General features: G+C 41.5%; 1 protein-coding gene across 1 annotated transcript; it reads right to left on the bottom strand.

Annotated features, from left to right (window-relative positions):
- Positions 1-744: 744 nt before the first annotated feature.
- Positions 745-21,562, bottom strand: RGN (regucalcin). Its single transcript, XM_032619564.1, has 7 exons — positions 21,474-21,562; positions 19,443-19,623; positions 17,184-17,366; positions 4,005-4,220; positions 2,363-2,494; positions 1,847-2,001; positions 745-1,166 (listed from the first exon to the last, which is right to left on the bottom strand). Exons 2-7 carry the CDS (start codon positions 19,603-19,605, stop codon positions 1,116-1,118), a joined length of 900 nt encoding a protein of 299 aa, XP_032475455.1. The 5' UTR covers positions 19,606-19,623; positions 21,474-21,562; the 3' UTR covers positions 745-1,115.
- Positions 21,563-23,619: the final 2,057 nt, after the last annotated feature.

Here is a 23,619-nt window from a genome sequence, read left to right as displayed (position 1 = left end):
AAACAGAACAAAACAAAAATCTGTATGCTGAAAACTACAAAATGCTGATGAAGGAAATCAAAGAAGACTTAAATAATTGGAAAGACATGCCATGTTCATGGGTTGGAAGATTCAAAATCGTAAAGATGCCAATCCTCTCCAAATTGTTCTACAGATTTAAAGCGATTCCAATTAAAATTGCCCCTGGATTTTTTTGTAGATATAGTCAAGCTGATTCTAAAATTTATATGGAAGGCCAAAGGAACTAAAAGAGCTAAAACAATTTGGAAAAACAAAGTTGGAGAAATTACAGTACCCAATTTTAAGGCTAATTTATAGTGACAGAAATCAGATCAGTGGTTTCCTGGGGATGGGGGCAGGCATACAGAAGGACCAAAGGGAAGGCTTACAAAGGGACACAGGGAAAATCTTGGGGTAGTGGATAGATTCATTATCTTACTTGAGGTGTTGGTTTCATTAATGTGTATATATATGTCAAACTTATCAAATTGTACACTTTAAATATGTGTAGGTCAATTATAACTCAATAAGGCTATTTTTAAAGCATTCTTTCCAAAGTGATACATTACATCTACTAGGTGGCAGTCGGAACCATAGATTTTGCCAAAATGTTTGATTCTTATCCTCCAGCAATATTTTAATTTGTAAAATAACATACAGGAAAAGTAATATGAAGGTAGGTTGGCACTGCAGCATATTTTATAAGATTATGATGAAAATAAAAAGGAACATAATCATAGCAAGTCATTACCAGACTACTATTTATTAATGTTTTAAAGCTTTAGGTATAGTAAGTATCGAATGCAGAGTAAAGAACAAATATGGTTCCTTCCCCCTTCCCCGATTCCACCAGCAATTTGCAAAGAATCAAGAGGCTGGTTGACGGTTGAACACCTCTATATTTCTATAGTACTTTTGCAGAAGGCCTTATAGTATGTTATCAAAAACACCTGTCACCCTTGTTAAAAATGCTCTATGTTTTAAAAATTGTAATTAAAAATTTAATCCTATTAATATCATTACTTCATTTTTTTTTGTAACTAGACTGAAATTTCAGCACCAGAATTTTCTAGTTGTCTTCTAAGTCTCTTCCACTATGAAGGAAGGCCTGTCACTCATCCTGCATAGGGATAGGGAGGAATTCCTTTGACCCCCAGGCCAGTTATCTGTTAAAAAAGAAAAGAGAGAAACTCTGATACAAGGTAATTCACAAGTATTCTCCAAAAACATTTTTATGATCCACAATAATATATTTAGCCACCTATTATCCTTGTTTTGTTTCCTATAATAAAAAGGAACTATTTGATTAGGTATTTATGGTCCAACCCAATTATTCACATAGATAATAATTCAACTAGCAACCATTTACAACTAGGATTGAAAACTGAATTTATTTCTATCTTCTTCCCATCTGTTAAGAAAGGGGTTTGCGCCAGATGATTTCTACATTTCTTTTCAGCTCAAGAGATCTATAACTCTTATCAGTGTTTATTTCACTGCCAAAAAAAGTTAAGAACCTGAAAATATTCTTGCAACATCAAAACAATCAACTAATCTTATAAATGTGTTTCAAACACTGGTTTTCCAAGCCTATTCTACTGATTTATAGAATTTCAAACACCACTGAAGCAAAAAATTATTTTAAAGCACTGTACAAAGTGGGCTAAACACATTGTCCTGGACTTCAGGTCTAGAAAATCTCAATAAAAAGTTTTTAAGTCTAGCATGATGAGCTTAAATGCCAAATACAGTTGTATTTGGGAAGTATGAAAAAGCACCAATCATTCAGTTACTTAACCGAAGATCTCCCACCTCACCCTCAAAATAAAAGATATAGCCAGATCACCTTGAAAATTCCACCAGCTTCAGGTTGCTGCAGTAGACCCTCGGGGTCCATCCCATCCCGGGCACTGGTCACATACATTTCAGAGTAATCCTTCCCTCCGAAGCAGCATGAGGTTATTTTAACAACAGGCAACTTCACAGTTTGGAGTCTTTTCCCTAGGTCACCAAATATTTCATTTAAGTCTAGCTCTAGCAAATTTCCACCCGCACAACTTTTCGGGACCCCTTGTGGAGCAATAGGAAAGTTCAAAGAAGATTTGGAGGTCAGACTTCGCCCAGGCATTTCACCTACCTTCCCTGACAATTTCTTCTGGGCAAAAAAGATTTACCTCTACAGGAAAAAGAGTTCTGACTGTAACATTTTGGGCTATATCTTTGGCCTTTATTTCCAAAATCATCCAATTGAGACCTTTGAATATATCTCTATATAACTTTATTAGTAATGAAATTTCTCTGGCCCCTAGTGTCTGGTGTTTTCTAGACATGGTGGGGTTTTTCCATTCTGCTGTGGGCCTACCTGTCTCAGGATCCAAACGGATCACTCTTCCTCCATTGTAACAGGCCACCCAGAGCTTCCCCTCAACATCAATACACATTCCATCAGGGATTTGTTCTTCTTTCTCCAGCTTGTAAACACTTCTGCGGTTGGCTATGGTTAAAAAAACAAACAAACAGACAAACCAACCACACACACACACCCCAAAACCACAGGCCACTCAATACTGAGCATCAAACAATGAGCAATCAAGTTGATTATAAATACTGATCGCTTCTGCTTATCCAGTGTCTGGCAAATGGGTACCACAGGCGGGATGATTCAGGAGGATTCCTAACTCTAAAAATGTCTAAAAACATGAGTGGGCACCCCTCAACAAAGGATTTGTACTGTAGGATTTGGGGTGGATTCACTCCCTTTGGTTTGGGTACAGACACAGCTACCTAAGCTTTCAGAGGAGGAGAGAAAAAAGAAAGCAGAATTCTTAATAAAATAACAAAAGATCTTTTTGAGGGACCTGAACTGAAGCCCTGCATGCCCACCTCAGACACACTTCAGTCTGTGGTTAGACCTTTGCTGTTTTACTTCCAAAAATGCCTACTTTGGGGAATTCCCTGGTGGTACAGTGGTTAGGACTCCACGCTCTCACAGCCAAGGGCCCAGGTTCGAGCTGCCAACAGTTCACGCACAAAAACTAACAAGGTGTATGAGTTCTGTTTCTGCCCAACTAAATGCTCCAAAATCACCTTATCTAAATATTAGAAGAGCTTGTTTCTGAAAAGAGGGGTATTCTGAAACCAGCTGGCCAGCCTTCAAGGGAATCATAATATACAAAAAACAAGCATCAAAATCCAGAGGAACATTACACTACAAAATCCAGGTCATTACAGTAATCAGATTGAGGTATAAGGGGAAAAATGTTAAAACCATGTGTAAGTAAAGTGGGTAAAAACAGTCATGAAAAAGAGCACTACATATTTCAAAGCAAAACATCTGTGCTGGAATATTTAGCCTCTGATTAAATCTACATGAGACTCATGATTTTTTTCAAGTCATTTTTATGATTGGTTTTGCTCTTGTGGTCTGGCAACTTTCATGAAAGTTTCAAGCACTCCTTTTTAAATTCTTTCCAATAATTCCTTCCCTCCCAGTTTCCAACTATGGCTCATTTAGATCCGTTGGTGGAGTTGAACAATCTGCAACTACTTTTTTTACTTTTCCATTTTGAAAGGTTGTTAATTTGTCTTTAAGTACTTGCCTATCGTTAGCTAAAGTACAAATAAGAAATATCAACCCCGAACTCTAATTTTCTGTTCTTTTGTCCCGTTCTGCTGTATACTATTTGCCTTTAAGCACCAGCTGGTAGAACAGGATCCGTTTTACAGTGAGCCTCTTTCTAGTGATGGTTGCAAGAAAAAGGATTAAGGATCTAGCCATATTATGCAAACTGTGGCCATATTTAGTTGTGCTGAGAGCCATGGCTTGACTGGCAGCAGAGTCAAGTCTGTGTAATCATTACAATATTGGAATCATAACATTAGGCAGTTCTTTGTTTGAAAAGTAAGGACCTTTTCAAATGGGTTAAGGGCGAGGCAGCCTGCTAGTCATATGCATATGAAAAAAATACCAACAATATTAAGAAAAATAATGAAAAAATACATACAGATCTTCCCTGTTTGCAGGTCATAGTCAAAAGCATCCACCGAGTAGGACAGGCTATCAATGTAATAGAAGATTTTGTGGTCCAGAGACCAATCCAAACCATTGGAGATGTCCACCTGGTCAAAGTACTTTTCCACATGGTGGTCAGGAAAGAGGGAGTACAGGGACCCTTGGTACCGCTCCAGAACTGCTGGAGCTGTTTCCTCAGCCATGGTACCTACAAAACCCAAAGAGTATGGAGCTCAGCTGCACGGCATCCCGCCCATGCACTGCACCATCTTCTCTCACCAGGACTCCTTCCCTGTGATGAAATCAAGGAAATTATTATACAATCCCAATCTGGGTCCTATGGGTTTTTTTTTTTAAATGACAACTACCTTGCTTATAATGCAAATTAAAACTACCTTGAGAGGTTCTGGTTCCAGACATCTGCACCAACCTCATTTTCTCGCACTGAACACAATTCTAAGACCTGGACAAAATGCATGGCACAGCTATTTGACAACTCTGCAATGTGAATTATCAGGCGGCTCAGAGAAGAACACAGAATTTGAAGTATCACCTAATTGGTGGCGAGTTCTTGAGCTCTCCATTTTATCCTCTAGTATGTCCTGGCCTGAACTCAACCCAGCTTGAAACTTGGAAGTGAGCACCATGGTGCAGGCAGAAAGAGGTCGGAGAGAAACCTTTAGATCTGGCGCAAGGAGCAGAAAACTCTCCTACAGCTCAGAGAGAGTGGAAGAAACCCCCTGCTTATTTTCTACTCCTTTTTCTCCATTTTCTCATGCACCAGCCCCCAGGCAATTCTGCAGTGAGGGTAGCAAAGGCAGAGAGAGGTCAGCAACAGGAAACTACAGGAATCAAAACTCTGAGGGAAGGCGACATTCCTCTGCATTTAGTGAAGCTGCAGGAACAAAAGGGCAGATCAAACACCGTTGCTTTCATGTTCTCTCTCTCTCCCCTGATGCCACTTGGCCCTGGAGGCAGAACAGTCATAGAAGTGGGTGGTTTCTGACTGGAAGAATGAAAAGGAGCTACAGGAAGCTGGAAAGTACTAGAAGAGGGATGATGCTCAGGAATGCAACCCCATAAAGTTGTTTGTGATCTGCTGGGCTCATCTGTTTGTACATGCATGGATCTGATTCTAATTAGCATGCTAAAGATTTGGAGAATGGAGCTAATGGATAGAACACCTTTTAGGTCTCAGACTGACCACTGAGTGGCACACCTAATGGCACCTAATAGAAAGTAGGTTGGAACTTGTGATCTGAACCTAAACATACAGATTGCTTACTGAAACGAATATATCAACATTCTCCATAGGATTTAAACAAGACCCAGCATCTCATAAGGTAATAGTCAAAATGTCCAGGATACAATCCAAAGTTACTTGGCAACACAAAGAAGCATGAAAATCTCAAGTCGTATAGGAAAATGAATCAAGAGGCAGACAGTGAGATGGCACAGATGTTGGAATTACTTGACAAAGACTAAAGCAATTCTTATAAAAATGCTCAAATGAACGATCTGCAAAGTCTTAAAACAAAACTCAAAATAGCAGCAAAGGAGGAGAAATATAAAGAATCCCCAAGTGAAAATTTTAGAACTGAAAAATAAAATTAATGAAATAAAAAACCCACTGGATGGATTCAATAGCAGAATAGAGATGACAGAGGAAAGAGTCAGTGTATCTGATGCTAGATCAAGAAATTATCCAATCTGAACAACAGAGAGAAAAAAGACTGAAAAAAAATAGTGTTAGGGACCTGTGGGACAACAACAAAAGAGCTAACATATGTGTCACTAGATTCCTAGAGAAGAGGACAAAGAATACAGGGCCAAAAAATATTTGAAGAAGTAATGGCTCAAAACTCTCCAAGTTTGGTGAAAAGCATAAAACTATATATTTGAGAAGCTGAGAAAACCCCAAACAGGATAAGCCCAAAGAAACCTATACCCAGACACATCATAATCAAATTTCTAAAAACTTAATTTAAATAGGGACTTCCCTGGCAGTCCAGTGGTTGGAACTCCATGCTTCCAATGCAGGGGGCATGGGTTTGATCCCTGGTCAAGGAACTAGGATGCCACATGCCATGTGGCATGGCAAAAAAGAAAGAACAAACAAAAACCCAAAAAAACAAACAACCAAACTTAAGTTAAATAGAAATCCTTAAGATTAATGAAAGAAAAATGACATACATACAACATATAGGAGAATAATGATTTCAATGACTGTTGATTTTTCATGAGAAACTGTGGAGGTCAGAAGAAAGTGATACATTTTTAATTTGTTGAAAGAAAAATAATGTGTCAACCTAGAATTTTATATCAAGTGAAAATATCCTTAAAGAATGAAGGTGAAATAAAGACATTCTCCTGTGAAGTAAAACTAAGAGAATTTATAGCCAGCAGACTTGTTCTAAAAGAATTGCTAAAGGAAATTCTTCAGACAGAAGGGAAATACCAAAAGGAACAACAGGAATGAAGAAAGAGCAATAGAAATAGCACGTATATGAGTAAATATAATAGACTATTCTTCCTTTTAGTTCCTTAAAATATTTCTGATGATCGAAAGCAAAAATTACATTTTCTGATGGGATTTTAAATCTATGTATATAAAGACAACTATGACATAAATGGGTGATTGTCAACTGAAGTGGTAAAATATTGGTTCTAGACAGACTGTGAAAAGTTAAGTATACATTTGTAATCCTTCAGGAACCCTTAAAAAACTATACAGAGATATATAGTGAAAAATCACAATAAGTAAATTAAAATTGAATTCTAAAAAATATTCAAATAACCTAAAAGAAGGCAGGAAAGGGGAAACAGAGTAACAAAAACTACAGAGGGAAAGAAGAGAAAACAAATAATAAAATGGTGGATCTAACTCAAAGCATATCAATAATTACATTAAATGTAAATAATCTAAACACATCAATTAAGATAATGTCAGAATAAACTTTTTGAAAATAGAACTATATGCTGTCTATAAGAAACTCACTTCAAATATAAGGATATAGGTAGCTTAAAAGTAAAAGGATGGGAAAAGACCTATCCTATGCAAATATTAATTTAAAAAAACTGTAGAGGCTATGTTAGTATCAGACAAGATATACTTAGAGCAAAGAAAACTACCAGGGATAAATAGGAGTGACTACATATTGTGAAAATAGTCACTTCACTAAGGAGACATAATAATCCTAAATGTGCATGTGCTTAACAACAGACCTTCAAAATACACAAGGCAAAAGTCAGAACTGAAAGGAGAAACACACAAATTCATAATTCCGGTTGGAGATGTCAGCATCCCTTTCTCCATAATAGACTCAAGTAGATAGAAAATCAGCAAAGAAATAGAAGAACTGAATACCATTAACCAAACTGGACTTGAGTGACAATTATAGAGAACACTCCATTCAACAACAGCAGAATACACATTCTTCTCATGTGCTCATGGAATATGCACTTAGACTTGAGTGTGATCTCAGAGAACAGAGCAGAATTTAACATAATGAAGAAATTGGAAAGCTCATTTACTATAACATGCTCTATCTGAAAGAAGAGTGAGTTAGAGGAAAATGGACTGAAACTGGGAAGCCTGAACAGCAAGCCAGACCTCCCTCCTTGTTTTTTTGCTATAGGGCAGTTGGGCTTGTTTCTATTATTTCTATTCCACCCCACCCACCCCCTTCCTCCACTATCTGCCTCACAGAAGGAGATGTCTGGAACATGAATGTGGATCCCCCACTGCTTAGAAAGGGCTCTTCCTTAGTGAGAAAGAAACTGGAGCCCTGGTTTATCATTATCTAGTAGTGAGCCCAGACAGGTGAGACCTTGGGTGTTGGGACACCTTCAGGGTACTACCCACCACTAAGAGACCCCCATCCAGACTATCAGATGACCCCACCCTTTTCTGGGCCAGGGACAGCTCTCCACACCTGCTGAAAGCTATAAACTCTCTCTAGAAAAAGTTTCTCAGGTGCTTCTGACAGATGCACATGACCAGTATGTATGCACACTGATGCCTACAATTTTAAGGGGTCTCCAGAGGGCAAAGGTTAAGAATTGGGGACTCCAGGCTAAGAACTCAGGCCTCTGAGGGCATTTTAATTTTGTCTCACCAAGTGCCACAGAGCTGTAAACTTCTAGCCATAAGGGAGAGAGAAAATCAACTTCAAGAGGAGGTAGAGTATCCAATCATATTTCTTCATCCTGCAGAAATTACTGGCAGAAGGGCTTCCAATGGATTCTCATCTTTAATCTTTCAACCTGTCCTGGACTAGATCTGTGGTTGTGTAAAGTCCAGGAAGATGGGAAACAATCCACACCACCTGCTCAGATCTTACTTACCTTCCATGTTGAAAGTGAATGGAGGAACTTCCCTGGAGGTCCAGTGGCTAAGACTCTGTGCTCCCAATGCAGGGGCCCCGGTTTGATCCCTGCTCAGGGAACTAGATCCCACATGCATGCCACAACTAAGAGTTCACATGCTGCAACTAAAAGATCCCGCATGCCACAACTAAAGATCCTGCGTGCCGCAACAAAGACCCAGCACAGTGAAAGAAAGAAGGAGATAGAAAGAGAAAGGAAGAAAGAAAGAGAGAGAATGGAGCCAGGACAGCATGGCTGATGATGTGAGAGGCAGAGTGGGGAGGTGGAAACAGCAGGGATTTAGAATCAACTTTGGCTAACTATAGGGTTGTTAGGATGGGAGCTAAATGAGAACTAAATGTGAAATGCATTATTTAATTTCAAACTTAGAGTTAAAATTCATTTAAATCTGTATATAAGTCATTCTGCAGCCATCATAATAAAGATGGCTTCAAGTGAGAATCATCAAGGAATGTAAAAGCTAAGGAAGATATTTTGATGAGGACCAGGATATTTGCTTGGACTTAAAGTATCTCCCCATGTTGTAGCCAGCCTCTAAGTTGACCCATAATGATCCCTGCCTCCCAGTATTCACACCCTTGTCTAGTCCCCTCCATAATTTTGTGACCAATAGCACATGGCAGAAGTGATGCTATGTCACTTCTGAGATTGGTTATAATAGGACTGTAGCTTCCATCTTGGGCTTTCTCTCTTTCTCTCTCTCTCTGCCCCTCATCACTGGCTCTGGCGGAAGCCATGTCCCAGGCAGTCCTATGGAGAGGCCCACGCAGTAAGGAAATGAAGCCTCCTGCCAACTGCCTGCCATGTAAGTTAGATTTGAAGCAGATCCTCCAGGCCGCTTCAGAGACTCCAGCTCCCTCCAAGGCTGTAGCCCCAGCCAACAGCTTGACTGCAACTTCAGGACATAGCCTTGAACCATCCAGCCAAGCCAGACCCAGGTTCTTGACCTTCAGAAACTATGTGAGATAATATATGTTTGCTATTTTAAGCCACTTAATTTCAGGGTAATTTGTAACACAGCAATAGATCACTAACAGACCCCACAAACTGCTTATAAATTGCAATTTAAAAATAGTAACTACGTAGTAGAGAAATCTAAGACCTCAACTGGGTGATCAAAACTGACATCACCAATGAGGGACAGATGGTATCCAGATGGGATACCCTGAGAAGGACAGAACAGCACCTATGCAGTGATTCCAGCCATGAATATATAACATCAATCTAATCACAAGGAAACATTAGACGCAAAAACATGAGGAATGTTCTGTTAAAAAAGAGGGGAGTTGGGCGAGATTGTAGTCTTCAAAAATGGCAATGTTGAGACGCTGGCAGAGCTCACGCCAAGGAGTACTTCCCAGAACTTCTGCTGCCAGTGTCCTTGTCCCCACGGTGAGCCACAGCCACCCCCTGCCTCTGCAGGAGAACCTCCAACACTAGCAGATACACCATAAATACATTTACACGTGGAACAACTCCTACAGAACACCTACTGAACGCTGGCAGAAGACCTCAGACCTCCCAAAAGGCAAGAAACTCCCCACGTACCTGGGTAGGGCAAAAGAAAAAAGATAAAAACACAGACAAAACGATAGGGATGGGACCTGCACCAGTGGGAGGGAGCTGTGAAGGAGGAAAGGTTTCCACACACTAGGAAGCCCCCTCACGGGCCGAGACTGCGGGTGGCGGAGGGGGGAGCTTCGGAGCCAGAGGAGAGCGAGCAACAGGGGTGCGGAGGGCAAAGAGGGGAGATTCCCGCACAGAGGATCGGTGCCGACTGGCACTCACCAGCCCGAGAGGCTTGTCTGCTCACACGCCGGAGCAGGCGGGGCTGGGAGCTGAGGCTCAGGCTTTGGTCAGAGCGCAGGGAGCGGACTGGGGTTGGCGGCGTGAACACAGCCTGCAGGGGGTTAGTGCACCACAGCTAGACGGGAGGGAGTATGGGGAAAAATCTGGAGCTGCCGAAGAGCCAAGAGACTTTTTCTTCCCTCTTTGTTTCCTGGTGCGCGAGGAGAGGGGATTGAGAACGCTGCTTAAAGGAGCTCCAGAGACGGGCGTGAGCCGCGGCTAAAAGCACAGACCCCAGAGACAGGCAGGAGATGCTAAGGCTGCTGCTGCCGCCACCAAGAAGCCTGTGTGTGAGCACAGGTCACTATCCACACCCCCCTTCTGGGGAGCCTGTGCAGCCCGCCATTGCCGGGGTCCTAGGATCCAGGAACAACTTCCCCAGGAGAACGCACGGCGCACCTCAGGCGGGTGCAACGTCATGCCGGCCTCTGCTGCCGCAGGCTCGCCCCGCACTCCGTACCCCTCCCTCCCCTCGGCCTGAGTGAGCCAGAGACCCCGAATCAGCGGCTCCTTTAACCCCGTCCTGTCTGAGCGAAGAACAGACTCCCTCTGGCGACCTACACGCAGAGGCGGGGCCAAATCCAAAGCTGGGCCCGTAGGAGCTGTGAGAACAAAGAAGAGAAAGGGAAATATCTCCCAGCAACTTCAGAAGCAGCGGATTAAAGCTCCACAATCAACTGGATGTACCCTGCATCTGTGGAATACATGAATAGACAACGAATCACCCGAAATTGAGGAGGTGGACTTTGAGAGCAAGACTTATAATTTTTTCCCCTTTTCCTCTTTTTGTGAGTGTGTATGTGTATACTTCTGTGTGACATTTTGTCTGTATAGCTTTGCTTGCACCATTTGTCCTAGGGTTCTATCTGTCCGTTTTTTTTTTCTTAATTATTTTTTATTTTAATAACTTTATTATATTTTATCTTACTTTATTTTACTTTATCTTCTTTCTTTCCTTCCTTCCCTCCTTCCTTCCTTGCTCCCTCCCTCCTTTCTTTCTTTCTTTCTACTTCTACTAATTCTTTCTTTCTACTTTTTCTCCCTTTTATACTGAGCCGGGTGGATGAAAGGCTCTTGGTGCTCCAGCCAGGAGTCAGTGCTGTGCCTCTGAGGTGGGAGAGCCAACCTCAGGACACTGGTCCACAAGAGACCTCCCAGCTCCACATAATATTAAATGGCGAAAATCTCCCAGAGATCTCCATCCCAACACCAGCATCCGGCTTCACTCAACGACCAGCAAGCTACAGTGCTGGACACCCTATGCCAAACAAAGAGCAAGACAGGAACACTAACCCACCCATTAGCAGAGAGCCTGCCTAAAATCATAATAAGTCCACAGACACCCCAAAACACACCACCAGACGTGGACCTGCCCACCAGAAACACAAGATCCAGCCTCATTCACCAGAACACAGGCACTAGTCCCCTCCACCAGGAAGCCTACACAATGCACTGAACCAACCTTAGTCACTGGGACAGACACCAAAAACAACGGGAACTTCGAACCTGCAGCCTGCAAAAAGGAGACCCCAAACACAGTAAGATAAGCAAGATGAGAAGACAGAAAAATACACAGCACATGAAGGAGCAAGATAAAAACCCACCAGACCTAACAAGTGAAGAGGAAATAGGCAATCTACCTGAAAAATAATTCAGAATAATGATAGTAAAGATGATCCAAAATCTTGGAAATAGAATAGACAAAATGCAAGAAACAGTTAACAAGGACATAGAAGAACTAAAGATGACACAAACAACGATGAACAACACAATAAATGAAATGAAAAATACTCTAGATGGGATCAATAGCAGAATAACTGAGGCAGAAGAACGGATAAGTGACCTGGAAGATAAAAGAGTGGAAATAACTACTGCAGAGCAAAATAAAGAAAAAAGAATGAAAAGAACTGAGGACAGTCTCAGAGACCTCTGGGACAACATTAAACACACCAACATTCGAATTATAGGGGTTCCAGAAGAAGAAGAGAAAAAGAAAGGGACTGAGAAAATATTTGAAGAGATTATAGTTGAAAACTTCCAAAAAAATGGGAAAGGAAATAGTTAATCAAATCCAGGAAGCACAGAGAGTCCCATACAGGATAAAACCAAGGAGAAATACGCCAAGACACATATTAATCAAACTGTCAAAAATTAAATACAAAGAAAACATATTAAAAGCAGCAAGGGAAAAACAACAAATAACACACAAGGGAATCCCCATGAGGTTAACAGTTGATCTTTCAGCAGAAACTCTGCAAGCCAGAAGGGACTGGCAGGACATATTTAAAGTTATGAAGGACAAAAACCTGCAACCAAGATTACTCTACACAGCAAGGATCTCATTCAGATTTGATGGAGAAATTAAAACCTTTACAGACAAGCAAAAGCTGAGAGAGTTTAGCACCACCAAACCAGCTTTACAACAAATGCTAAAGGAACTTCTCTAGGCAAGAAACACAAGAGAAGGAAAAGACCTACAATAATGAACCCAAAACAATTTAGAAAATGTGAATAGGAACATACATATTGATAATTACGTTAAATGTAAATGGACTGAATACTCCCACCAAAAGACACAGATTGGATTAATGGATACAAAAACAAGACCCATATATATGCTGTCTACAAGAGACTCACTTCAGACCTAGAGACACATACAGACTGAAAGTAAGGGGATGGAAAAATATATTCCATGCAAATAGAAACCAAAAGAAAGCTGGAGTAGCAATTCTCATATCAGACAAAATAGACTTTAAAATAAAGACTATTAGAAGAGACAAAGAAGGACACTACATAATGATCAAGGGATCGATCCAAGAAGAAGATATAACAATTGTAAATATTTATGCACCCAACATAGGAGCACCTCAATACATAAGGCAAATACTAACAGCCATAAAAGGGGAAATTGACAGTAACATATTCATAGTAGGGGACTTTAACATCCCACTTTCACCAATGGACAGATCATCCAAAATGAAAATAAATAAGGAAACACAAGCTTTAAATGATACATTAAACAAGATGGACTTAATTGATATTTATAGTACACGCCATCCAAAAACAACAGAATACACATTTTTCTCAAGTGCTCATGGAACATTATCCAGGATAGAGCATATCTTGGGTCACAAATCAAGCCTTGGTAAGTTTAATAATATTGAAATCGTATCAAGTATGTTTTCCGACAACAACGCTATGAGACTAGATATCAATTACAGGAAAAATTCTGTAAAAAATACAAAAACAAGGAGGCTAAACAATACATTACTTAATAACGAAGTGATCACTGAAGAAATCAAAGAGGAAATCAAAAAATACCTAGAAACAAATGACAATGGAGACACGATGGCCCAAAACCTATGGGATGCAGCAAAAGCAGTTTTAACAGGGAAGTTTATAGCAATACAATCCTGCCTTAAGAAACAGGAAACATCTCGAATAAACAACCTAACCTTGCACCTCAAGCAATTAGAGAAAGAAGAAAAAAAGAACCCCAAAGTTAGCAGAAGGAAAGAAATCATAAAAATCAGATCAGAAATAAATGAAAAAGAAATGAAGGAAACAATAGCCAAGATCAATAAAACTAAAATTTGGTTCTTTGAGAAGATAAACAAAATTGATAAACCACTAGCCAGACTCATCAAGAAAAAAAGAGAGAAGACTCAAATCAATAGAATTCGAAATGAAAAAGGAGAAGTAACAACTGACACAGCAGAAATAGAAAAGATCATGAGAGATTACTACAAGCAACTCTATGCCAATAAAATGGACAACCTGGAAGAAATGGACAAATTCTTAGAAATGCACAACCTGCCAAGACTGAATCAGGAAGAAATAGAAAATATGAACACACCAACCACAAGCACTGAAATTGAAACTGTGATTAAAAATCTTCCAGCAAACAAAAGCCCAGGACCAGATGGCTTCACAGGCGAATTCTGTCAAACATTTAGAGAAGGCCTAACACCTATCCTTCTTAAACTCTTCCAAAATACAGCAGAGGGAGGAACCCTCCCAAACTCATTCTACGAGGCCACCATCACCTTGATACAAAAACCAGACAAGGATGTCACAAAGAAAGAAAACTACAGGCCAATATCACTGATGAACATCAATGCAAAAATCCTTAACAAAATACTAGCAAACAGAATCCAACAGCACATTAAAAGGATCATACACTATGAACAAGTGGAGTTTATTCCAGGAATGCAAGGATTCTTCAATATACGCAAATCAATCAATGTGATAAACCATATTAACAAATTGAAGGAGAAAACCATATGATCATCTCAATAGATGCAGAGAAAGCTTTTGACTAATTTCAACACCCATTTATGATAAAAACCCTGCAGAAAGTAGGCATAGAGGGAACTTTTCTCAACATAATAAAGGCCATATATGACAAACCCACAGCCAACATCGTCCTCAATGGTGAAAACCTGAAAGTATTTCCACTAAGATCAGCAACAAGGCAAGGTTTTCCACTCTCACCACTCTTATTCAACATAGTTTTGGAAGTTTTAGCCACAGCAATCAGAGAAGAAAAGGAAATAAAATGAATCCAAATCGGAAAAGAAGAAGTAAAGCTGTCACTGTTTGCAGACGACATGATACTATACATAGAGAATCCTAAAGATGCTACCAGAAAACGACTAGAGCTAATCAATGAATCTGGTAAAGTTGCAGGATACAAAATTAATGCACAGAAATCTCTGGCATTCCTATACACTAATGATGAAATATCTGAAAGTGAAATCAATGAAACACTCCCATTTACCATTGCAACAAAAAGAATAAAATATCTAGGAACAAACCTACCTAAGGAGACAAAAGACCTTTATGCAGAAAATTGTAAGACACTGTTGAAAGAAATAAAAGATGATACAAATATATGGAGAGATATACCGTGTTCTTGGATTGGAAATATCAACATTTTGAAAATGACTCTACTACCCAAAGCAATCTACAGATTCAATGCAATCCCTATCAAACTACCACTGGCATTTTTCTCAGAACTAGAACAAAAAATTTCACAATTTGTATGGTAACACAAAAGACCCCGAATAGCCAAAGCAATCTTGAGAATGAAAAGTGGAGCTGAAGGAATCAGGCTCTCTAACTTCAGACTATACTACAAAGCTACAGTAATCAAGACAGTATGGTACTGGCACAAAAACAGAAAGACAGATCAATGGAACAGGATAGAAAGCCCAGAGATAAACCCAGGCACATATGGTCCCTTTATCTTTGATAAAGGAGGCAGGAATGTACAGTGGAGAAAGGACAGCCTCTTCAATAAGTGGTGCTGGGAAAACTGGACAGGTACATGTAGAAGTATGAGATTAGATGACTCCCTAACATCATACACAAAAATAAGCTCAGAATGGATTAAAGACCTAAATGTAAGGCCAGAAACTATCAAACTCTTAGAGGAAAACATAGGCAGAACGCTCTATGACATAAATCACAGCAAGATCCTTTCTGACCCACCTCCTAGAGAAGTGGAAATAAAAACAAAAATAAACAAATGGGACCTAGTGAAACTTCAAAGCTTTTGCACAGCAAAGGAAACCATAAACAAGGACAAAAGACAGCCCTCAGAATGGGAGAAAATATTTGCAAATGAAGCAACTGACAAAGGATTAATCTCCAAAATTTACAAGCAGCTCATGCAGCTCAATAGCAAAAAAACAAACAACCCCATCCAAAAATGGGCAGAAGACCTAAACAGACATTTCACCAAAGAATATATAGAGACTGCCAACAAACACATGAAAGAATGCTCAACATCATTAATCATTAGGGAAATGCAAATCAAAACTACAATGAGATATCGTCTCCCACCAGTTAGAATGGCCATCATCACAAAACCTAGAAACAATAAATGCTGCAGAGGGTGTGGACAAAAGGGAACACTCCTGCACTGCTTGTGGGAATGTGAATTGGTACAGCCACTGTGGAGAACAGTATGGAGGTTCCTTAAAAAACTACAAATAGAACTACCATATGACCCAGCAATCCCACTACTGGGCATATACCCTGAGAAAACCATAATTCAAAAAGAGTCATGAACCAAAATGTTCATTGCAGCTCTATTTACAATAGCCTGGAGATGGAAACAACCTAAGTGCCCATCATCAGATGAATGGATAAAGAAGATGTGGCACATATATACAATGGAATATTACTCAGCCATAAAAAGAAATGAAATTGAGCTATTTTTGATGAGGTGGATAGACCTAGAGTCTGTCATACAGAGTGAAGTAAGTCAGAAAGAGAAAGACAAATACCGTATGCTAACACATATCTATGGAATTTAAGAAAAAAAAAGTCATGAAGAACCCAGAGGTAAGAGGAATAAAGAACCAGACCTACTTGGGGAACGGACTTGAGGATATGGGGAGGGGCAAGGGTGAGCTCTGACAAAGCGAGAGAGAGGCATGAACATATATACACTACCAAACGTAAGGTAGATAGCTAGTGGGAAGCAGCCGCATAGCACAGGGATATCAGCTCAGTGCTTTGTGACCGCCTGGAGGGGTGGGATAGGGAGGGTGGGAGGGAGGAAGATGCAAGAGGGAAGAGATATGGGAACACATGTATAACTGATTCACTTTGTTATAAAGCAGAAACTAACACACCATTGTAAAGCAATTATACCCCAATAAAGATGTTAAAAAAAAACTCTTTTAAACTACAAAAATACAATACAAATTTTAGTCTGCTAGAGACAACAAGTGAAAGGGATATCTATGAAGTTTTTCTCATGGGATTTTTTTTTTTTTGGATACAAGTGACTTAAGTAATAATGAAAGAAGAACCCAAGACCCATTATGAACACTTATTTTACTACTGCAGCTGTGAGGCTTTTGTAAGTCACATTCTGGTCTTCCCCAAAGCTCAGTAAGTAGGTGCTAAAGGTAAACCATACCGGCAAAATATCTCCCAGCGGGATCCACCTTCCCGTCGTTGAATCGATTGTTTTTCTTGTCTTTATCTACTGTGGCCAAGACAACTGCTGACTGATCTTCCCAGTTCAAAGCACAGAACTTTGTTCCAACTGTGGCGACATAGCCTCCTGACTGGCGAAGGGCCACAGAGCTGACTGGGGCATCTGCAGAGGTAAAAGCAGCAGTCAGGGGGCAGCCAGTAGTCACACTGTGTCCATCACGCCACCCGGCATCTCTAAGAGGTTGCAGCTCTTTTGACAAGGGGAGTGCTCCCTCCTCTCTGTTGAACAGTGAAGGTTACATAACCCAGTATATTCGTTGACCATGAACTCCGTGTGCTGTTCCGGGCAGCATGGATGTAAAGATGAATGAAACCCAACTCCTCTGGAAGCTCCGAGTCTAGCGGGAGAAGCAGAGAAGTCAAATCACAGCAGCCACCATACACTGGGGCAGGTGTCACAGCAAGTTCAGAGGAGAGGTTCCTAAGGGGGTGGTGTGTAAACCAGGGCAGTTTTCACAGAGCAAGTGATGCTCAGTTTGCCTGATCTTCAGGAAATGCAGGGACACAAACTGTGTTTAGTTCCAGCAACTGGGTTTTGTGACATCTCTCTCTCCCTCAAGTACAGGGCTTGTCTTTTTTTTTTTTTTTTTTAAATTAGGACTTGTCTTTTTAAAGGTACCCTGTTTTGTATGTATTTAATTGAAAATTGTTTCTTAAATCCTTTTTGGAAGTAAGCATGATTAAAAAATAATAGAGGGACTTCTCTGGTGGCACAGTGGATAAGACTCTGCGCTCCCAATGCAGGGGCCCGGGTTCGTTCCCTGGTCAGGGAAGTAGATCCCACATGCATACCGCAACTAAGGAGCCCACGTGCTGCAACTAAGGAGCCAGCAAGCCGCAACTAGGGAGCCCGCCTGCAGTAACTAAGACCCGACACAACCAAATAAATAAAAATAAATAGTAAAAAAAAAAAAAAGAAATGTAGATGCAGTGATTTAAAAAATCACGTCTTCCTTATACTACTATATTTTGTATATTTAAATTTTAGGTTTTCTGGGTTTAACATTTTTCCACATATAAGGAAACTTTTTTTTAAGTGGAGAGATTGATTACCATGGTGAGTACTCACAGGAAACAAATTGACAGATTTTATTGTGAAAACATTTCCTAAGCATCTATTCAGTGCAAGACGCTTGGTGCCCTGTGCAGAAGTTGATTGGAGCCGTGGAGGGTCCCAGGGAATGTGCAAGACACTAGTAGGAGCGTCATATCCTCATCAGGGATCCCAACCTGTGGCCTGAGGCTTCTGTTAGCTTTTAAGCTGCTGTGGACACCACAAGCCCTTCCCAGGGTTTGCTGGGGGGGTTTGTTTGTTTTGTTTTTGTTTTGAAGATTAGGGGTAGGAATATATCCCTAATGTGTGCATACTGGGAAAGAGAGACTAGGGAAGGTGATGGGTCCCTCCCCCAAGTCTGATCACAGTGGGTCACAGTCATTTTGCCTCGAGCCACAGTCATGCCCGTGAGTGAATTAAAAGCTGTTCCCTCTCATCTAAAAAAAAAAGGTTCCCAGTTCTGGGTTGAGAGTGTCCTGAGGTCACAGGAATTCCTGGTATCTCTTTCCCAGGAACACAATAATGAAAAGAAGAAACTTCTTTATCTCTAGTCAAGCCCATATCCTTGGGCCATAAAATGTGATAAACCCCTCCATGGAAATCACAGGGCCATTAACTGAATCATACTCCAATGCACTCGAAATTCCTTTGTGAATCCTGTTTTGAACAGTGAACAGAAAGCCCCGGTTAATGCTTTCTAAGTCCAAAAGCTCCTCTTTGCACAAAGAGGGGATATATCTGTTGTTATTATTATTATTTTGTTTTTCAAATTAAGGCCTTGGCCTGACCCAAGGTAGATAACCTTTGCTGTGCCACAAACCGGGTCTCCAACTTTCACGGCTGTTAACTGAAGGTATGAAGGAAAGATCCTACCGTGACTCACCATCCAAAACATAATGGGGAATGTTGCCCGGCACCCGCAGGGGAAGAGGAAAATATTGACCATCCAGATTTTACTCCTGGGTCAAAGTGGGGGACACAGAAAGGATGACAATCCAACAGTTTTCAAGCATATTCAGTACGCTTTAACAAGAAGGTTCCGGAGGAATGACACAATAGGTGACCGCACCTCCCCAGGGAAGAGATGGCTGTCTGGGCAGATCCAAGCCCATCCTTCATCCTTACCCACGGTCACTTGCTGCACTTGCTTGCTGAGCGAATCCCACCGGCAAACCTTTTTTGCAGGAATATCTACGAAGAGCAGAGAGTTGGATGCCTCCTCCCACACTGGAGACTCACCGCAGCACCAGTTCTCCCGCAAAACACACTCAATCTTAGCGGAAGACATTGTCACGGGGGAGATTTACTGAAGACAACAGAGATAAAGTGAAATGTCATCGCATGGAGCAAATTCAGCAAAACACCTAAGACGCTGGTAAGATCCCAATACAGATTGAGTTTTTAAAATCAGAACTGGAAAGGCTGGACACACTTTCCCCAGATCAGAACAAAATATGCAATGTGGCAGGAGGAGACAGATAAAAAAGAAGAAAGAGCTGATAGGCCATAACACAAGACATCTTCAATCAACTTACCGGTGCTTTTTTTTTTTCAAGGTTTCTCTTAAAAAGAGAGAGAGAAAAAGCAACACTCCAACATCCACACCTTGGCGCTAGTGACCTCCAGAGAGAGCTGGCTGCTTCTACAAGGCAAGGCTGCCTTTAAGCCAGCACCCAAGCCCCCAAGGCGGGTCAGGGGGTGGGAAACTACCTCATTGGTGGCCCTCTGGGCATCCTTCTCCTGCTGCCCTTCCCATCCGTGTACGGTGTTGATTTCCTTTTCTAATGGCCCAAAGGCCAATCTTCCTGCTCTGCACTTCTCTGAACTGCATTTTTCGAAATGCAGTTCATCAGTGATAATACATTAAAGTAGAAATAACGTCCATATTCTTTTTTTTAATTTAAGTCTAGTTGATTTACAATGTTGTGTTAATTACTGCTGTACAGCAAAGTGATTCAGTTTATATATATATATATATATATATATATACATATATATATATATATATATATATATATACATTCTTTTTTAATATATTCTTTTCCATTATGGTTTTTCATAAGATGTTGAATATAGTTCCCTGTGCTATACAGTAGGACCTTGTTGTTTATCCATCCTATATATAAAAGCTTACATCTGCTAATCCCAACCTCCCACTCCATCCCTCCCCCAGCCCCCTCTCCCTTGGCAACCACCAGTCTGTTCTCTATAACATCCATTTTCAAATTCAGACAATGGAAAGGGGGGAGAAAAGGACATTGTTGGGGCACCACTGTAAGAAATGACAGCCCCTCAGCTATTTCTTGCTGCCTAGGAAGGCACCATGCCAGTTTGGCAAGGAGTCTTGAACTCCATAGGCAGGAACATTCTATGCTGGGACTTTAGGCCAGAGGTTGTGACCAGCGAACAGGTAGAAGAAAAAGAAAAATAATAAGAAAAGAAAAAATCCTTACTTAAGAAACCCACGTGGGAGAGGAAAGACAGACAACTTTCAAGAGCATTCTCTCTTTCCCAGACTGTGTTCTGATGGTGATCAAAACTGCCTGCATCTTCACCCTTCTCCTTGACAATTATCTGATTTGAAGTCACTGGTCCCACACATGGATGGGCAAATTAATGGTAGGGGAAAATAATCTTTGGTTTAATATTACCTTTGATAAATCGCTTTTTTTTTTTTTTAAGAAACACAGCTCAATTCGTCTTCAAATGCTGCCCGCCAGCGCTGTAGCATTTGCAGTCCTCACTGGCTGTTAAAAATTGGCAGAGGTTCTAAAGGCCTTCCTGCTGTCTATCTGAGATAAGGCCCAAGATCAGACGCGGGACTTTTGCAATCGCAACTTTTAACCCCACGCTCCGTGGTGCAAGCCGGGGGGAGGGGGTGTCTGGCAAATGTCCCTTTTCTGCTCGGGCCACCTGTGCGGGCGCGGGGCCGGGTACCGGCTGGCGGCGCAGCCGCGGCCTAGGGTGCCGCGGGGAAGCTGAAGGTTGCGCCCGCCTCCTCCCCAGCCCCGGCCGGCCGAGTGGGGCGCGGGTCCCCGGGTGGCAGAGGGGGTCGGTCTCCTTTCAGCCGCGCGGGTTTGGGGGTGGGGCTGGCTGTCGCCAGATGTCCCCTCTCCAGGGAGGGGGCGGGGAGGCCGGCCTAAGCAGGGCACTCACCAGCCTGATGACTTGCAGGTGGCTCAGAGGTCAGGTGGGGCCCGCGGTGGAGAGTCACCCGGCCGGGGCTGTGGGTGGGAACCGATTCCCTCCACGCCCTCCCTCCTCCTCGGCAGGAAGAATCCAGCAGAGCCCGCCGGGGCAGGGAGGTGGGATAGAGGCTTGGAGCCCAGTGAACCTAAGCTTTGGAGTTTGGACGGATAGCTAAACGTAATCTCTGACTTAACCAAAAAAAGTTATCCAAATGCCTCACTGAGAGATTGGGTCGAGGGTCCGGTTAAACACAAACAGGTTCAAAAGGAAAGTTCAAACGGTTAAACAAATCCTATTTTCCTAGTGGAGAAGAGTCAACTGGAGGCCAACTATTGCAAAACGTTTTTGGTGGGGCAAGAGGAGAGGCTTTATTTGATGCTTAGTGAAATAAGTCAGACAGAGAAAGAGAAATCCTGTGTAATATCACTTATAGATGGAATCTAAAAAATACAACAAACTAATGAATATAACACAAAGAAGCAGACTCACAGACACAGAGAACAAACTGGTGGTTACCAGTGGGGAGAGGGAAGTGGGGAGGGGCAAGGTAGAGGTAGGGGAGTAAGAGGCACAAACTACTATGTATAAAATAAATAAGATACAAGGAAATATTGTACAGCACAGGGAATATAGCCAATATTTTATAATAACTATAAGTGGAATATAAACTTTAAAAATTGTGAATCACTATGCTGTACATCTGAAACTTATGTAATATTGTACATCAACTATACTTCAATAAAAAAAAAATCCTGTGGAATAAATATTCCTAAACTGCACTCAGTTTCACACTCTCCATTGAGAGCCTAAATGCATTCCTGGCTCTGCCACCTGACCATCCATACTTTCTCTAAATAACCCACAAGTTTAAAACATTAAAAAATAAAATTAAGGGAGGGAGGCAAACAGAATGGTGGCTGCTCCTGAGGGATGCGAGTCAGGTATTAACTGTGAAGGGGAATTGAGGGAATTTTCTGGGGTGATGGAGCTGTTCTGTAACCTGATGGAGGCGTGAGTTGCACAGGTGTATGTACTGTCAAAAACCATCCAGTGCCACGCTTGAGATTTATGCATTTTACTGTATGTGTTGAATCCAAGGTCAGTGTTACCTCATTATTTATATCTCTCAATCAAGTGTCCCATTCTTTGCCATCTGCACTATCAAATCGCACTCAAATCACAATCATTGTGGCATTCTAATTTCCTTTAATTCACTAAGGAGGAAGAACCAGAAATCAATACCTAAAGGCACAGGCAGGAGATGGCTGGAGCAATCTCAGTTCAGTTTACGGTCAGTACATAGAATAACTGGTGTTTATGGCCTCAATTATTTCGCCTTCACACCGGGAGGTACTTAAGACAACTACTCTCCCACGTCCCCATTTACGTGTGGGAAGGAAGTCTACAAAGTGAGGAGCCTCCGAAAGCCGCACATCCAGCTGGGAAAAATCTGGCAAAGAGCCCAAAACATCGGTAGAAAAGTAAGAACTTGAAGGACATTTTCTTGGGTGAGGCAAAGACTGGGACTGCGATCTCCAGATGTTGGGGTTCTCTTGTGCCTTCTTCTCATCTCGTGGCTTCCTCTAACTCCTCAATGCTGATGACTCCTCCAAATATATCTCAGCTCAGATCTTTCCCCTAAACTACAGTCCTGTAGCTCAAACCCTCTACTTAACAGCACCACTGAGCTGTCCAAACTCAATCCCATTACTCTCCACAAACTGCCTGAGCACTCTGTCTTGGTGACTGGGACCATGGTCCAGCCAATGGACTGTGTAAGAAGCCCAGACACCTCACTAGACTTCTCTTGTTCCCTACCTCAAGTGCAGTTAGTCACCAGATCATAAATATTGTCCCTTTAATGTCCTTCCAGCTACGTTGGCACTGCCCTAATTCATTCAGGCCTTCCCCATTTCTTGCCCAAATTGTTGTCATCTTCTTGGAGGTCTTGTCTCACACCTTTGGATCTGCTGCCAAGATGGCCCGCTAGACCATGAGTCCTGTAGAGCAGGGGATGCATCTTATTTACCCTCTCCTTCCCAGGTCCCACCACAGTACTGACACATAGAGCTTGTTCAACTACATGCATTTTTTTTTTTTTGGTAGGGAAGGG

Source organism: Phocoena sinus, chromosome X (assembly GCF_008692025.1).
Source record: "Phocoena sinus isolate mPhoSin1 chromosome X, mPhoSin1.pri, whole genome shotgun sequence".
In the NCBI taxonomy this organism is placed as follows: domain Eukaryota; kingdom Metazoa; phylum Chordata; class Mammalia; order Artiodactyla; family Phocoenidae; genus Phocoena; species Phocoena sinus.
Note: the sequence above shows the minus strand (reverse complement) of the source record. Positions and strands in the feature narration are given on the sequence as shown.

What these genes read in the sequence shown, in the direction of transcription:
- RGN (XM_032619564.1), bottom strand. Translation starts at nt 19,605, where the DNA reads ATGTCTTCCGCTAAGATTGAGTGTGTTTTGCGGGAGAACTGGTGCTGC. An exon ending in CGCTGGGAGATATTTTGCCG is followed by an intron (nt 4,221 to 17,183) that starts GTATGGTTTACC and finishes TGGGTTTTGTAG; the next exon opens with GTACCATGGCTGAGGAAACA. An exon ending in AAGCTGGTGGAATTTTCAAG is followed by an intron (nt 1,167 to 1,846) that starts GTGATCTGGCTA and finishes CTTTTTTAACAG; the next exon opens with ATAACTGGCCTGGGGGTCAA.